Source organism: Sphaeramia orbicularis, chromosome 4, assembly GCF_902148855.1.
Source record: "Sphaeramia orbicularis chromosome 4, fSphaOr1.1, whole genome shotgun sequence".
Lineage (NCBI taxonomy): Eukaryota > Metazoa > Chordata > Actinopteri > Kurtiformes > Apogonidae > Sphaeramia > Sphaeramia orbicularis.
Genome location: NC_043960.1, coordinates 26,943,452 through 26,962,283, shown reverse-complemented (window position 1 = coordinate 26,962,283; position 18,832 = coordinate 26,943,452). Strand labels below are relative to the sequence as shown.

The 18,832-nt window shown below is 38.2% G+C and overlaps 1 protein-coding gene across 3 annotated transcripts in view; it reads left to right on the top strand.

Moving 5' to 3' along the window:
• ect2 (epithelial cell transforming 2) overlaps positions 1-18,213 on the top strand; it is a 59,672-nt gene extending 41,459 nt beyond the window's left edge. For 2 of the 3 annotated variants that reach the window (XM_030131312.1, XM_030131311.1), the window contains 3 exons: positions 2,963-3,070; positions 6,882-7,016; positions 17,665-18,213. In XM_030131312.1, the coding sequence (XP_029987172.1) occupies positions 2,963-3,070; positions 6,882-7,016; positions 17,665-17,754 (333 nt within the window). In that variant the 3' untranslated portion in view covers positions 17,755-18,213. Of the gene's footprint in view, positions 1-2,962; positions 3,071-6,881; positions 7,017-10,685; positions 11,269-17,664 lie in introns of all 3 variants that reach the window. The other variant, XM_030131310.1, reaches the window with a different exon arrangement.
• The last annotated feature ends 619 nt before the right edge of the window (positions 18,214-18,832 follow it).

Below are 18,832 nucleotides of genomic sequence, written 5' to 3'. Positions count from 1 at the left end.
ATATTAATTTGAAATGGTTAATGAAGTAACTGATCTGAGTTCAGAGACTCTGATTAATTTCTCACTTCCTTGCTGCAGAGTGGGGATGTTGGAGAAGGTTTCAGAAATCAGAAGATTCAGCCTTAGAGTTAAAATTATACAGTGAATCAACTGGGATGGTATCTGATACAGTTTAATTCAGTCGATGAGATCAGAACAGGAATGAGCTAGGAAATACTCCTAGTATGTACCAGAGGTTGTGTTAGATCAGATGTGACAGAAAAGTTTGTAGAAATTCCATCATAATCTATTTTTATTCATCAGTTTTTTAATTGAGCTGTGTATGTATAAATAAGGACATGGAAAGAGAAGGTTCACTTTTTAATACATAACTTTTATATATAAAAAACATACTGCAGCCACTGTGACTAAACACACAATTATGATGTATTTACAGTCACGCAAAAAAATTATTAGACCATCAAAAGTCATCAAAAGCCATAGTTATGCAATCAAGTACTAACTCCTGTGTGTATCATGTGACTAAAACAGACAGAAAAGAAAACATGGAATGCCTAAAAGCACTGTTTTTGGCAGTACAATGCCATACCTATTGATGTAAGAACTTAACCTTTAGGGGTCCATGGTCACGGCCTGTGACTGAATCACATGTCATTTTCAACATGTCGTAGCATCGGAAGTCTGGGGACAATTGCATTTGAAAGTGCGGACTTGAAACACTCCCACTTTTTATTTGATGTTGATAGAGCAAATACAACCGGAGATGTGACGGTTTGAACTCCGTACAAACAAACAAGGAATAAAAGTATAAAAATCAGGTGGGCGGGCGTTACATTTCTTACAATATCTTGGTCATTTTTTGTCCTTTTTCAAAATGGGAAAAAAACTGGCCAAATCTGTGGATTCTAATCCACAGACTGCATTAGTGTCACAGGTAAGGGGGAGAATGACCCCCACCTGAACCAGATGCGGAAACTGGGAGGCCCAGGGGGGTGAAAAAATGCTTATGTAAAGATCTGCTTTTATGTCAAATATTTGAGTATAGTTTTAATTTATTGCAATTTTAATTTTATATACCTAATATTTGGAACCAATATTGACTTTTAAAGTCTTTGAAAAGGTTCATTAAGCATCTTTGTGCTATTTATGCAATAAATTATATCAATTTTTCAAATCAGATTTTATATTTTTTTGTGTTATGTGGCCTTTTATGTTTATATAGTAGGTTAAAGTGAAAAACTAATAGGCAAATGAGATAGATGAAGTGCTGAAAAGAAAGATACCAAATATGGGTATAGTAAAAAAATTTTTATATAGTATATAAAGGCAAAATTAAAACTACTCCAACAGCCAAAATAGGCTCAAACCCCTAAGGGTTAAGTGATTTTGGTTATTATCAAGAAAACCATGGAAAATGGCTAGATATCAGCTCTTAAATCAAACTCTTACGAGCTATTTTTGTTATCATTATATTTGTCCAAACAAATGTACCTTTAGTTGTACCAGGCATTAAAATTAACAAGAAATTGGAGAAAACAAGGGGTGGTCTAATAATTTTTTGTATGTATATGAAGTGAAGCAATAGGGCAACTGTCATTAGGTTTTGTGTTGTTGCCTCAGACAAACGACTTCTCAAACTAGTGCTTCTTTTGCTAAACGAGAAAACAGAATTCCCAGCGTCACTTCAGAGGCGTACATTTTTCAAGTGGGGGTACATTTCTCAACAGAAGTGATTAGAAGATCGCAAGGCTCTCTGAATGTTTGGTTACTGGAGTGCTCCCTTTACCTGGTGGAAATCCTTCAAAGCAGCTGCAGCTGTGCTCTGCAGCCGCAACCGTACGACCCCACATGTTGGAAACTGAAGCCGTAAGAGGAACAGTTTTACTGAGTGTCTTACTCGCTGCGCTGAAACTGACAACTACACATGGGATGAGTTACCAGCAACCCTCAGTAGCACAGTGAGGCAGCTGCTGAGCCATAGTAGAGTTGTTTCCTCCGTGACCTGCAGAGATCACCAATGCTTGAAGGCCCCCACTCTGTAGCTCCTCATTGTACTCGCTGTACTCTGATGGCGACGTGGGATATTACACACAGTGACGCGACAGTGTTGAACCCTAATTTCTAATGGTCTTCAGATTCATCCGTCACAGTTTAACAAAATCTATGACTGAAACTAGTCGGCCATCTCAGAACAACCATCTAATGTTTGTCAGTAAAATGTGTATTTACTTGTGGTTGTTTTCAGCAGCGGATGAATCCAAATTTGGTGTGTTTACTGGGGCCGACAGTTAAATCTAAAGAGTGTGTGTTTACATTAATGAAGAATTAAATCCCCCAGTTTAACAGTGCGGCTCATTAATGTGTTAATAATAATTATAGGACAACAGTGGAGCTTCATCGCACAGAGGGAGAGCATATATCACACTGAATACGCACACAGCACTTAGTTCTTTGTTGGCGTTGGGCTATTTATGAGTTTATATTTAGATTAGGTAAATTATGGCAAATCCACTTGTTCCAGCCTTATTAAGCTTATTTGTGTCCTGGATTCATTTTTTTTTAATAAAGAGCAAGGTGTTTATTGGGACATGTCTCGGCTGTACTTGCGTGAGCGGTCAGCAGGGGGCGATGTTGTCCTCTTGTCCGATCCACTCACTGCCACACAGCTGCATTACTAATGCTGTTTTCAGTGGGTCAGCGCTGCAGTGTGAATACCAACGAGACAGAGCCCTGCTTGTTAAAAAGCCGACTGCGGGGCGAGAGGGAGGGAGGGAGAGAGAAATAAAGAGTGAATACGTGTGTCAGGCCCCCTCCACACACCCCACCCCCCCACCCCACAGCTATTCTGACAGCTAAGCATAATGTATTTATCTACATTGATTACAGGAATTTCACACTTCATTCAGATCATGATTTATCACAGCGAGTTCGAGCCGCTAATGTCCTCTTCTGCCGTAACTAGGAGGACCTGATTCAGTGTACAGATCCGGACTCGCTCCAGGTCAGCACCAAGGATATGGACAGCACACTGAGCAAAGCCTCCAGAGCCATCAAGAAGACCTCCAAAAAGGTAAATGCATGGGAACCTATCTGTCATGGTTATTAAAGCTACTATGTACCGAGCAGCCAAAGAATGGGTCACAAAAAAGTATAATCCACATCCAGAGGTCGGGTTCTGTCCCTGTGATTTTCCCCAAGATGATCCACACATTTATCCCTCTTTTTTTATTATTACTAGGTGCGTTTCCATCCAGCTATGTGTCGTCCCCTTTTTCATTTTTCTCAAATAAACCCAAAACCTTGAGATATCACAAAAAAGCTTGAGAATAAACAAAAAAAAAGTTAAAAACAACTAAACTTTATTCATGAAGCACTTCAAAAACAGAGTTACAAGGTGCCAGGAGCGGTGGAAAAGTTGATGTATTAATAAACAAATCCTAAATTATTCACTGTCATATGGTTGTTCTAAAAGTTTAGCAGCTTAACCCTTAAAGACATAGAAGTATTTTTGTGTGCTATTTATTATTTTATCCTCTGAATTTTTCAGAAAAAAAATCAGGTTGTTGTTTTTTTAATATCTAACTTAGTGACTGTGTAGAAAACTGAGAAACGGGACAGAAAAACTGAAGTAAAAGTGACTAAATATATCATTAACCGAACATAAAAACAAGCATCTACGACTACTGTCTTTTGTGAAACTGCATATTTTTTTGATAAACCAGTGTTTTAGATGGTGACGGCATTTCCACGTTCACTACGGAGCCTCCAGACATCCAAGTGGAGCATGTCTGATGCCAGAGAAAAGATCAAAAACTGTATTTTATCTGAGTTATTTAAATATTTTGATAGCATATCTATCAAAAGCATCTATTAATCCAAATTTTACATCAGTATAATGCTTTCTGTCTTCAGCAGCTGTTTAGGTCTTTGAGGGTTAAAGATGTACTGAACCACTTGTATCTTTGATTATCTTTCTGAAGGGCAACATTTCATTCTTAAGATCTTTAGAGAGTTCTTTGTCATAACATGCCACGCCGACTTCAGTAAATTCTTACTTTTCATTCTCTAGTTACATATTTGTGTCCTTTTATTACAACTATGTAACAAATGTCTTTCATACAACTGAAGTACACTGAAAGCAAATGAAATGCATTGACTAGTATTATACTTGAATGTAAAGACTAGTATTATACTTGAATGTAAGAAACTTGATTAAGAGCACTTGATAAACTTTTTAATGTAATTTGTTTAATGACATATAGTCAGATGTATTGCCATCTATCAGTATCAACAGAATTTTGCACCAATAGCAACCAATGGCTAGTATCAGGCTGTTCATATGGAATTGTAAATATTGCATCTATTTATACAGGGTTCCCACAGGGTCTTAAAAAGTCTTAAAGTCTGCATTTAATACCTTAAAGTTTTTAAAAGGTATTAAATTTGATATGGTAGGTCTTAAGTTATGTCGCCATAAACTTGTTGGTTGTATTGTTTTTAAATGTCTGGGAAATATCCAAGCTGCAAAGAAAGAAACGTTAGATATTCCAACCTGACAATTATATCGAAATTAGGAATCAGTTATTGCTAACTTTGCAGCCCCCGATGAGAAATGACTCAGAATGGTGGGAATCAAGGGATTGGAGTCAATAAATACATTTTCCTAAATTCTAGGAGTCACCAATTTTTGCCACTATGACGGTGAAATAAACTGAAATGGGCATTAAATTCTGTTCTAAGTAGTCTTAAAAAGGTCTTAAAAAGTCTTAAATTTAACTTGTCAAAACCTGTGTAATGTATAAAAAAAAAGGTTAAATAACACCAAGAATCGCCTTAATTTCCATATTTCACGATTGTTAAATTCTGTTATCGTGAACAGAAAAACTATTTTAAGGGTTGACGCTGATTAATCTGTCAAGTGTTATCTCAAGTATTGAAAAATCCTCTATTGGTGGATGTCTGACTTCTAAAACAGGGCTCTCTGTGAGTCACTACTGCAAACTTTCTCCTGCTAAATTAGTCTGAAATGTGACTGTGCAAGCCTAAAACAATAGACTGGGACTGAAATCTGCCTCGGATATTTTCTTTCCTTTTTTCCGCCGTTCTCTCTCAGCTTATCCAGAGAGGGCAGCTAAAGGATTTGAATAAGCATGATACTGCCAGAAAGAATCTTAAGAACAAGCAGATAAAGGATGTGACATTGTCAAACAGTGTGGGGAAAATGCTTTATCTGACTTTAAAGCTGCTTAAGGAGACATTTGAGGGAACAACTGAGAGCGCTGAAGGTGAAAAGGTTAAATAAAGGCTACAGGACACACTGTCTTGCTGGCCAGTTCACTGCTTTTTTCTTTCTTTTTTTTTTTTTTTTTTGCTCAAAGTTAAATGATTCACATTACGATAACTGGAAGCCGGGGTCAATATGGAATATAAAGAAGAGAGACGGCAAATAATTGTGTTTTCTTTGCTATTTCTCAAATAACTTTTATACCAAAATTATTCTGAAATTTCGGTCTTTTGAGTCGGGTGTTTGTTCACCTGTGTTTCCGTTTATCTGAAATTAAATTGACTACAGCAGCTATTGATCCTTTGACCCTTTGAGGAAATATGTCAGATACGGATTAAACAGTTTGTTATTGTTCATTCACAGCTGAATTCAACAGTGTTACTTATTAAATACAGACTTAGTAAGGATTTTGGAGGTTCCATAGTTTTGTCTGTTTTAATTTGAGGATTTTTGAGAACTTGAAGTATGATTTATCCATTATTTTATGATTTTTACAGAAACTAAATGATAGATCAGATGTATTTCAAATATACCAAAGGAAGTAATGACAATAGTAATGATAATAATTGGGATCAGAGACAAACGGAACTATAACATGCGTTTTAAAGTGACATCCTTACCTTGGTGCAGACAAATGAGTTTTAACCCATAAAGACCCAAACATCCACTGGTGACCAAAAGCATCTACTGATCTAAACTGTTTAATAACTTCTGATCCACTAATCCTATCAATACATGTAAATAATTGGTGTAAAATGCAGTTTATCATCTTTTCATGGTCATCAGATATGACTCATTTGGACGTTCAGAGTTTCCGTTGTGAACGTGGAAACACCGTCATCTTCTACAACATTGATTCACCAGTAAAATCCATGGAGTTGGATAAATGACAGTGGATGGACACACTTGGTTTATACTCAGTTAATGATGTATTTGCTGAAAAAGTCAGCTTTTCTTCAGTTTTCTCTGTTTTTATAGAATAACCCTCAACTTTATTCTGAGGTTTTATAAACATGTACATGATCAGAAAATGTAATATGCGAAAATGCTTGATTTTCACTGAAAAATCACAAAATGCAGAGAAGAATATTACAATAAATGCTGATAAATTACTTAAGAAAGGTTAAATATAGAGAAAAATTCATTTGAGAACGGACACAAAAGTCACCCTGGGTTTTTATGGGTTAAGTGATCAAATTACAACTTTCAATTGTTTCATAAGAATAATACCCAAATAAAAATAAACTATCCATTTCTTAGCAGTAATATACATATTAAACATAAACTCTATCTATGTCATAACAATAATGCACATATCAGGAAAAAAAAAAAAACTTTGCTCGAACAGCCAGATTAAAACAGCTCCACGACCCCTAAATTTATGTAAGGCACACCTATATGACCACAGGAGGATGATACTGGGGTGTTTGGGAGACTAGTTAACGACCAGATTTGTTACTTGTTTTATTTAGTGACATATTATGGCTAAGTGATCTAAAAAGGCAATCTATAGATAATGAAAATTAAGCTCCAGAAAAGGAAGAAAATTCAAGACTCAACCCAGTGACATAATCGCTAACGCTTTGTACATTTTTAGGTGACAAGAGCCTTTTCCTTCACCAAGACCCCGAAGCGTGTGATCCAGCGAGCGTTCTTGGCCAACAGCACTCCGGATGAGAAAGGCCAGAGGCTGAATTGTGAAAACCGCATGAGCAGCAGCTCCACACTGGCTGTAAGTCTTCTGTTTATTTGCCTGTCTGAATAAACCATCAGTCTGTCACTGGGAAGACAACGCAAGCTGCACTAGTGCTACAAGCCCGCTGCGTTCAACTGTGTCTCATTTCCTTTATGCATCTGTCTTTTAGTCTCTGCTGCTGCACTAATACAGAGACTAAAACATTTGTTATAGTAACAAATCACTAAATGTGTCTTCTGAAGCAGCATAACACAGTTAACACTGGAAGGCTGTTGGCTGTCTCTGCTCCTGTCATTTCTTTTCTCTCCTCTGTTCTTTCCGATCTAACCCAAAACAAAGCAAAAAAAAAAAAAAAAAAAAAATAGTAGAAACAGTATTTGACATTTATTTCACTTAATGTGTGATTTGTTTAAATGGTGCGGAAGGGATTTTCAGAAGAGGTGCAGATAAATTAACTTCATATGATCAACATTATCATTTACACATTATTCATAGACTATTCAGCAACTGGTTACCTTGTTTTCCAGGACAAAAGAATCTAAATTAATTGCCCTTGACAGCTGCATTAAAAAATATTATTAAATATTAATATTAAGAGAAGAGAGTGATATCAGAAACCAGGAGTCAGAAGGATGAAGTTCTCTAAGCACTCTTTACATATATAGAGCTGTAAGTACACTGCCTATAACACCCAATCATTCTGTTTATAGAAACTATTATCTGCAAATGTATTAGATTAATAATTACTGTCAAAGAACACACTGTGTACTATGTTTCATAATGGAAGTCCCCATGAAATTGCTAGTGCAGTGCTAGTTGCTCCTGCATATTTATCTTATCCAATACAAAGCAAGTATCTATGCAGGCCCCGTCATCAACTGCTTTGATTGGTCAACTAAAGCAGTGGAATAATTACCCATAATAACCCAGAACCAGTTTGTAGACCCTCCACACCGGTCGCTGCAATGTTGAGATATTGAAAGAGAGGGGTATAAACAGTACAGAAAGCATTTCATTGGACATAAAACTAGTCCTTACCCAGTCTGTACTGGAAACTTAAATAGTTTTGCACATGTGAAAATATGGCTGCAAAGTGTCACCAGTATGTCAGAGGAATTTTTAAAATATTTAAATAAAATTGTGTTTTCTTTGGCTTTAATAGTTATGAAAAAGAAGCATTGTTTTTTTCTAATTAAACATATACACAGCCTTTACTGTCTGCAAGTTAACTCACTAGCTCTGCCACTTCCTCGTCTTGACAGAATACCCACTCTGTTCTGAACATGTGAAACTGTAATACCTCCTGTCACCAGTATTTCTAAGTACTTTGTGGTGATTGCTCAGATTTCATTCAATGTTTTTGTTTTGCTAGTTATGAAAGAGAAGTTTAAGAAGACTTTATTATTATTATTATTATTATTATTATTATTATTATTATTATTATTATTATTGTTATTGTTATTATTATTAATTTGTACCAGATGTTGACGGTCTCTTCTTAAACAAATCGGCAACAATACAACTTGAGCTTTAATCAAATAAGCAAATCTAATTGAGCACATCCCAACCTAACATTAGCCACTTATTAAATAGTGATGTCAAGTTGTACGTATGTGTTTTATTTGTGCCATATATTGTATTAGACAATCTTTATTTAATAAGAAAAAATTTAATCTTGTAATTCATAGTCTGTAAAACCAAAGACAGTATTTTTATTTTTTATTCAGTATTATTTAATTCATGGTATTTCTGAATTTACTGGAGAACTGGTGACAGGAGGTTTCTTCATTTTCACAAATGTTTGGACCAAATTTGGTTTGCTGTACAGATCAGGTAATGACCGCACATTTTTGTCATAGACTTTATGTAGAGATTAAAACATAAAATCAACACTTTCATGGGGACTTTGAGGATGAAATAGGGAAAATGTGATTATGCACGCAGGTGTTTAGTGTGCATCTTTGAATCATTCCCAGATCAGTGAAGCTCAGTATGTTGTAAAATAAGTTTCTAAATGCACAAAGTATTCCCATTGCTCGTGTTTTAAAGACTTAAGGTAATCTGTAGTTAACACTGGAAGCAGAGTGTTTTTACGGAATCCTTTTTTTGCCTCTGGCACCTCCTGTAATACAAATAGAACAGGTGAGTCAAAGCAATAAATTCTGCATGTAAGGAAAAGGAACTCTAGTGCAGCTGCAGATACAAACTTGGCTAATGAGGAGCAGGATTAAAAAGGAACACCTCACTTTGGTGAAATGAGGGCTGCACTGCTGTGTTTGTCTGTCTTTTCTCTCTGCTGAACACAGCTCAGTCTGCTAATGCTCTTGTCCAGCTTTTGTGTCAGCATTAAATATTGCGCTTCAGTTTTATGAGCAATATTTTTGATGCTTCTATATCGAACTTTATGTAAAAACGTCTTTTCAAATGGATGTATAATATAGTGTGAAGTGCTGACTGAAACAATAGGGTGAAGAATTAAATTATTAATGAACATTTTCCCACAGTATTTCTTAAGCCACTGCCTTGCAGGGTAGGCTATAATTTCTACTTGTAGAAATGACTTTCCCATCTTGTATTTTTAAAGCTTTAATGTTGATCTGTCCAGGTACTTTGGATTTCCTTCTGTGGCTGTTTTTTCTTTAGTCAGGTTTTTAGGGCTGGGTACTGCAATTTAGTAGTTTTTATAGTACCAACCAAAGAAATCTGATATTGTATGAAAAATACATTTTAGTTTAATACCAAATTTTGATATATTAAAGTAAATATTTGTGCCACAGTCTAATAATCCTGGCCAATGGCTGTCAAACATAATCGTACACAAACATGTTGTTTACTGTTAATCACCTAGACCCAAAGCTTTTCATAATGAATTAAAAATGTTTTTTTACACTTCTCATGATAACTTTAAAATCTCTAATGTAGTGTTTTTGCACTGAAGCATCAGAAACGTATTTGTATACTGAACACATCACACTTGCGCTCTGATGCTGATATTTACACAATAAAACAATTCTGCACTGTTCAGTCAATGCACACAAAAGCGAAAAGAGATTTTTCACATTTTTATTCATATTATGCCAAAAGGCTATTTCAAGTTGTTTAAATTGGTTTACTTTTATGTTGTTAAATTGGAGTGCATACACTTAAACACAGTGTGAAAATCACTAGGTGTCTCTCAATTGAACAATAAACAGACATTTTCAGATCTACAACTAGTGTTATTATCTTTTACAATAAAAGCCCTAAACATATATATTATGTAACCGCGTCACTCAGAACATTTCTCTACGGGAGGTAACTCTGCAAAATAGCTCAGTTTTATTCACAATTCAGTGATGTGCATTCACTGACCCTTAGGATGAATAAATGACCGTTTAGGTTTATTTTGCTGTGAAACTGCTTTGAGTGTGTAAAAAATGCCCAAGTGCTAAAGCTATAGTAAAACAAAATTTAAAGAGACTCAACGTTTGTGCCGTATTTTTTTAATACCCAGCCCTACAGCCAATGTGTCCTGATCTGACCACTTTCTCTCCCCGTCTGTTGATGCTCTTGCAGACCACGCCAAGTGAATCTGTTCTTTGTTTTACCTTCTGAGGTTTCTCTCCCTCCCTCAGCTTATGTCTTCTCTCTCCATCTCGCCTCATTTCTCTTCATGTTATGTAAATGCCTGCTCCATCTTTGTCTCCCTTCTGTCATATACTCTAGATGTCTCGCTCTGCCTCTACCTTCAGTTTGAGTGATTCTGCCAAGGGCAGTGCCGTGGTGCAGCGCTCTAACTCTTTGGACCACGCTCCTGTCAGGGCCAGGGTGCCTGTGTGTGTGCGCACACCCTGCAGCCCCATCCAAAACCCCGGCCCCATCATGGGCCCCGAGGCCAGCCAAAGTCTTGCTCCTAACTTCTATCCAAAGACCCCTAACTCCAACAATTGCTCCAGTTCCATCCTTCATGCTCCATTATCGCCCCTACCAGCACCACACCTCCCCACTGAACAGTCCAACTTCTCAGTCGGCCCCATCTCCACTTCCACTCCAGCTGCCAGAAACTATACTCAACCTGACTCCAAAATCTGCAACCCAAAATCTGGCAAGCTTACATCCAGACAGCCACCCTCTGTAGGGTTCCAACTACATGCCCCGGCTTATCAAACTGTCAAAGGCAGAACCTTTTCTGAGTCATGCAGGGATCCTCAAGTTCCACTGGACCCCCGCAAAGCTGGCCTGACAAGTCCTCGCAGGGAGACTCTGATCTAAACCATCACTAAGCCCAGTCCTGGAGTCTGATGTGGATGTGAGCAAACATTACTTGTATCGACTAGTGGTGCACTGATGCCATCTTTAATTTCAGATTAATCACTACCACCTGCTGTATGTTCGGTGTTGGCCTCTCAACATCCGGACACCACTGGTGTATTCCTGCTCCCAAATCAACTCCTTAAAAGCTGAGACCCTGCAACAGTCCTAGACCAGATGACTAAGTATCTGCTCCACAGCTCAACTTACTACATATAAATGAGTTAGAAACATGTGGGTGTGATACTTGTCCCCCATTTCAGTTTGGCAGCAGTGTAAAGGGCAGAGTTTTTAAGGGTTGATTTGGAATAGCTCTGTTGCCCTGGATCACCTGCGGCACTAACTGATGGTGGTGGTGGTGGCGGCTGGAAAAATTCACTTGGTGGTGATTTATATGCAAAGGGTTTAATGGAGCCGGGTCTGAATCAAACTGAGACACTGAGAGAATTTTGGTGGAGGACCTTTCGCCCTGCTGGCAAAAAAGGACCATTTACAGGCATGACATGTCATATGCACATTTAATTACTTTCCTGTTAGTTATCAGATTACTTGTTATCATCATTACTCATTCAAGCTTTTGCATTAGCAGGTTTAAGTTATGTTAGATCATCTTTTTTTTTTTCTTTTTTTTTTTTTTTAAGTTGCACCTTACATTAACACAGTAAGTAAAGTAATAACATGGTAACAATGGGATAGTACTTTGATAACAAATAATATTTAAGCAACACCATGTAATTACCAGAGTAGTAAACTGACAATAGTTGGGTATTAATGTGTAAATCTCATGTCAGTTTCTTGTTTACGGTCAGTTAGTCTTATAGCATCAGATTCCCTACTTCAAAAGAAAACTTAGCTTTGCTGAAGTATTGGTAAGAAAACAACCATACTGTTATCGGCAGCCTCACCGAATATTGATTCTGAATGGTCAGAACTGCAGAACTACAGTTAGTAGAGAAGTGACATAATCTATACATCTAGAAAACATAGGAATTTCAAAAATTTGTATGTTTCTTACTGATGGCAATTCAATGGTCTGATGATATAATCATAATTATACTTTTTTTAACACTATAAATAGTATAGTTTAAGTAGTATATGATTAGAAATGTAACCTTTTTAACACATCACTAAATATATTATATATGTATATGATATTGAAGGCATGGTCTTACACTGACAGCAGATTATTATCACATTAATGTCATATTATCACTTTTAATCCAATTATGGCCTTGATAGTATCATTTAATGGTCAGCAGGTTTGTCATATTTTTACAAAAATATAACTTACTAGTTTGGTGTGGTTTTATTGTGTTACATACGTACATACATTTCAGTCTAAAGCCCTGTCCATACGAAGACGGTTTTGGTCGTATCCACAAAAGTTTCGTATCAGACAGGCCTTTCGTCCACATGAAACCGGCAATTTCAGTCAATAAAACCGCAACTTTTTGAAACCGGGTCCCAGAGTGGATAAATCTGAAAACGCTGGATTTGTGTCTTCATCTGTATGACCAAACCGCAACTTTTCTAAAACGATGATGTCATAGCCCCACCTCTCTAACCTTTCACCCCAGAAGCAAGACGCCACGTCGCAACAACAATAATAATGGCGAACTACAGAGTGGTGCTCGTGCTACAACAGCTTATTGGAAATACTGAATCAAAATCTTCGGCTACACTTTCATTACAATGAGCACCAAACAACCATAGCTAACAGTATTCACTACATCAGGGGTATTCAAATCTGGTCCTCGAGGGCCGGTATCCTGCATGTTTTTCAGTAGTTCCCTTTTCCATCACACCTGGAAGCCATTACATCATTATCAGGCCTCTGCAGAGCTTGATGATGAGCTGATCATTAATTGAACCAGGTGTGCTGGAAGAGGGAAATATCTAAAACATGCAGGATACCGGCCCTCGAGGACCGGATTTGAATACCCCTGTACTACATGCTCTTGGATCTAACACGGAGAGTTGTTCTTGTTCGTCTTTTGTAGTCTATGGTTTGTATACAGCGCTCAAGCTTTATGCACATATTCCACGTCATCTTCTGCGTTTTTTCGGGAGCACTACAACGCCACATACAGGCCTGGCATTTTACTACAATATTTTCTGTTGTTTTCAGTGGTTTCGTGTGGACGTAGCTATTTCCTGAAACGACTCCATGTTTACTAAGCACTTTTTTAGAAAACGACAACGAAAAAGATTGGATTGGAAAAGATGCGGTTTCGTGTGGACAAGACCTAATATTACATAGATGTGGCCAGTCTAAATACTCGATACCAGATGGTTACTACTTTGGTAATTACATGTAATTATCTACTATCAAACCATTACCACACGACTGGTATTATAATGTGTCTATCTAGTTTTTTCTTTTATCCCATGCGTTCTTAACATATACCCCCTGAAAGTGCTTGAATGAGTAATTTAAGTGCAAGTTGAAGAAAAATATCAAAGAGTAAAAACTAAAATGTCAAAGCCTGCCTTTAGTTTCCAATGCTGTGTTCCTTGTGTGTTTTGGCGAGTTTACACACATACAGCTGAGTGAAATTAAAATGTCAATGTATTCATGGGAGTCATGCTGACTTCTCATCTGAGCTTTAATGCGGGGTGGCAGGTCACCTCTGTTTTCTGTCCTACATTTTAACCACTTCTGATGACTGAGTTTCTGGACACATTACAGTTATGTCCTCAGCTCCTTCAGCCTTTTAACCAGTTCACTGCTGTGATAATACCCCTCCACATCTGGTGTGAAGGTTGGACACAACAAAATGGCACTGACATTTTTAAAATGTTGCCTCTCAATGAAACGGTTCACAAAATCCCACTTTGATAAATATTCTCAGTATAATTGTAATTTTAGAAGGATGACTCACCCGTTAGAGGTTGTTTATTTTAGCAAATGTGATCAAATCTGCAAAAACAAAACAAAAAAACTGAAGCTAACAGAACTTGCATCATTTTATGGGAAAACACAAAGGCACTGTTGACATTAAAAAAAGAAAGGAAAAACATTACTTTAGTATATCAGAAACCTCTTGGCAGAAAACAATGGTACTGTTTGAGACAGAAATGCTAAACCTTTGAGAGGGAAAATGAGGTAGATAAACTGATTATTGGATGTGATATTTTGGGGCTGCCTGACTGAGCTCAACTTAGACATAATCATAGCCTGGTAGTGTGAAAGGAGGTGTTCACAAAGGTGTTTTTCAGCATTTTTACCACATTTACAACCTGATAGTTGTATTGATTGGATGAATTTGATTTTTGGTGCATCTAGCTTAAGAACTGACAAAACAGTGTTTAGGTGGGGGGAAAAAAAGCATCTGTACATTATACTGTAAGGGATTAGGGTTTTTTTTACATACAGTACTTAAAATAAAGGAACATAAGCCACTTTTACACTGATCTTGGAAAAAAGGTGAGATGATGATCCCACCATTTTTCCACCATCGGCTGATTTTCACAGCCAAGACAAAGGAGTAACAGAAGTGAGACAGGTTGGACTTTTACACAGCAGACCTGCGTTCTAGAATCAAAGGGGCGGTGACACAGTGTAGCGTATAGTGTGATTGTATAACTTGCACGTCAGAAATACCCTGAGCGTAGCGGTGTTGCTAACTTCTTCAGAGTTGGCCCGTCTTTCACTGTTCCACAAATGTTAGCATGGATAGAGTCCTCCATCTGAAGTGATAACAGCTCGCAGATCTCAGTGTCTTCCCAGTTCGACATCTTTCAGGTTGCGTTGGTATGTTTGTTTACTGTGCATGGCCCGCGCTCCTTTTTAAATCCACTGGCGTAAGGGTCGCACACGCAATAGGCCATCAAAACGACACCTTGGTTGCGGAACGAGAGGTGTTCCTTTTACATAACGTTCCAGAATCATGATTCTACCTTTATCACAGCTCTGTTACAAAGCCGCAATAAAGGTGGGACCAAATAATCCCACCATTTCATTTACACAGACGTCATTCCAGAATAAAGGCGAAATATTTCCGTTACAGAATTGCTGTGTAAAAGGGGCTATAGTCATCACCATGAATTGATTTTTCAGTTTCCATTTTGAAGCCTGGAGTTAACATTTTAGGCCCTACCATCTTGGCTTTTTGGAGCCACACGTGATCATATTTGGACACAACAGTAACATATTGACACCAAAATACTTAATCAAACATAGCTATAATGACATCTTTGACAGCCTTGTCAGGGAAACATTTCGACCATGTCAACAAAAGAACAACAAAAGCATGTCAATCACAGACCTGCCAGTCAAAGCCAATAAGGCAGACATAACAGCACAATTATTAGAGGGTCTGTTTATTGATTAGGAGTCATGTGGAGCCAACACCTGGTGCTGTGGTCTCCTTTAGCTCCGTATTGGCTGTCTGTGATCCTTAGTAGTTTTCAAAGTTCAACTAGATTGGTTTTGTTCTTGAAAACGTTTCGTCTCTCATCCAGGGGACTTCATCAGTTCTTTTTGCTGGTGGGGGAAAACAGACTTGGAAACCCATGGAGGGAGTGGTCTGTGTAGGTTGTCCCCCTAAAGGTTGAGGTTCCACTTTGAAAACAGCTAAGGATGAATGACAACCTGGACAAATGAGAACTTAAAGACATTTGCCCTTGTGCTTGTTGCCCGTTGGTATAAACTCTGTAGTTTTGAAGTCATAAGTGAAGTGTGTAGTTTGGCGTATTGTAACTGCTCTGCTCTCCTGGTTGGTGGCAGCGACGTCGTCGTCTCCGCAGGTTTGATGTACGGCTCAAGGAGCTGGTAAAAAGCTGCTGTGACAGTGTTGTGATCAGCCCCTCTTAATCCCCTCCAATAAAAAGCACATCTGGGTAAACCTGAGTGTGGAGAAGCAGAATATCTCGGCATGACACGGGCAGTAAATCACTGCGAGCGGTGACTATCTGCTAAGGAGCGGGTGCACCCACTGAATCTCAAATGGAGACATTTTCATGCACACTCGCACAAAACAAGTGTCCGTTGGCAGGCGAGCATCGTTATGGCAGCTGCGTAATGAGGGTCAGATATGTTTGCTTTGTGATGCTGCTGCCCTTGACCCAAACTTCCTCTGCAGCGAAAGCACGTTAATGTGCTCATTCATTCAGCCACTTATCATCCCGTGTGTTTCTGAAGCCCTTTTGCACTTCTTACTAACATGTAATCAAGGCCGCCATTAACTGGTTACCACTTATCTGCTAACACAAACACAGGGCAGTAGAAAGACAGAGGCTGTGTTGAAATACTCGAGAGAATGGAGGGTGTGTTTGTGTGAGAGAAAAGGCCAGGTGGAAAGCTACTGAAGTGTGATTGTGCTGGCAAAGGTTGCCCGTCTCGATTAGTTGAGTGCCAGCGTTTGGCTTGGAAGGCGGAGAGACACCAGTAACGGCGTTTGTCTGTGCACTCGGTAATTAAAATGAGGCTGGAGCACATAAAACGACCTTTTGTCCTTCATGCGCACACATTGCAAGCTAGACGACTCACATGACAGTCGTACTACAATCTCTGAAAAGCGCACTTGGAGTTGAGATGCTGGCGGGGAACTGAGTTAAATGGCTGAGTGGACACGTATAGATGCACCCGGACTAATAATTTTGGTTTCAGCTGTAACACATTCCCCTCGTACTCACTATTTAGCTGGTCTGGTCTAATTTTTTTCTGTTGCAACTTTGTCCTTAACCAAGTCTCCTCTTAAAATCAGCTAACACTGTCATGACTGTAATGAAATCTAACAGTTTAACAAATCAGAAGAGTTCCCACTGGACTACAAACACGACACGTTCAGTACGTGAGTAAAAATGAGGCTACTTCCTGACACCAGAATTTGTAAATCACACGTTCTAGATTTAAGCTAATATTTTTAATAATTATTTCTTATTGAGTATACACAGTTAGTGTGTTTTGTAAATAATGCCTGACATGATGCTAATGAAGAAAAAAGACTAGTTATGTTTTTTATTAATGAAATAAACTCTTGGCTCCTGGAGCTTCAGCCATTAATGTTTTCTCAAATTCCACGAAATGGTAGTTTAATCAAGTATCGCTCACTGTAATTTCTCTTCGATCTCGCTGCACTAGCTAACATTAGCTGCTGTTAGCTCGGTAGCTAATATTAGCAGATTTGACAGTTTGAGAATAGCTTTTCCGATCTCAAAAAATGTATGTTTATTTGGCTAAAAACGTCATCTTTTATTGTATATCCAGGAAAACCAAGAGAAAATTCCACAAATGACCATGAACTTCTGGTGACAGGAAGCAGCTGCATTTTCACACATGCTTGGAACATGTCGGCTTTCGAGTCCAGATTGGGTAGAGCCGAGAGTAATCACTGTTTTTTCACCTCTGTGTGTTTACTTGCTCATTTTCTTTTCTCTTTTGTGTCGACAGGCACGCCATTCCCCCTCCATGGTTCATCTGCCCTCCATGTTTGAGAGGAGGTACCACACATTCAGTCGATCGACCACACACTTAATCTGAAGGGCTGCCACCTGGAACCGCCAGCACTGAACAAACCCATATTTCACCACCTTTGCCTTGATCTGACCAGACAGATCTTTGTGTATATATAGAAAGTTACAGCTACCTGTAAAGTATGACAAACTAGTATTTGTACATACTGGAGCTCTTCACAGAGAATTTGCACTGTTACTTTGGTGTAGTGGAGTAAAGCACTGATGCAAGATGATCAATCTGATATGAGACACTATCCGAATATTTCAGCTAGTGTTTCAAGTCCTCCATAGCACAAACTTCAGCCAGGTTGACGCCTATCATGTGACATATTCCGTCACAGTGAAGCTCTACTTCTATTCCTGATGTGTGGCTGTGTGGTGCCACATGATGCTTGAATTCCGTGAACTGGAACGGTACTGCACCATGCTCGAGGTCACCGGCGTACGTGATTGTTGCTTCGTTTAAGGTTACTTACGATTTTTTTTAAAAAATGAAGGATGCCCCGCGCTTCGTCTGTATTTCTTAAAGGAACATCTCAACACTTTGTTTACCTGCACAAAATATTCCAGTTCTGAGTTTATTCTGAAAAAGACGATATTACTACTAAGATGTTTACTGATGAGAACGATCATTCCACCGATTTTCAACACCGTGCACGGATTAAAAGTAGCTTTGTTTAGTTTAGCACATGTTGAACTGTCTCTCTGTCATTCCTTAAACCATTAAAATCCTGCTGATTTCTGAAATGTATAGAAATGGATCTGATTCTCCCAATGGACAGAACTTTTTTTTTGTTTTGTTTTTTTTTATCTTTCTCCGCCCTGGTTAAACTTGGCTGAATGCCACAACCTGCAACTCCACAAACTCTACATGCGCTGTTTACACGTCATAAATCGCTCCAATAACCAGAACAGTATCTGCAAAGGATCGATTTCACAAACTATACTCACTCTAATAGTAGCATGGTGATGGTGGTTATTAGGCCTCTCAGTTGGAAAATTTAATTCAGAATTTCCTGCAGTTTTAGTTCGATCATTCATTTCAAGACTGATTGAGAGTTTTCAGTGATCCAGATTTATTTATTTATCTATTTAAGCACTGA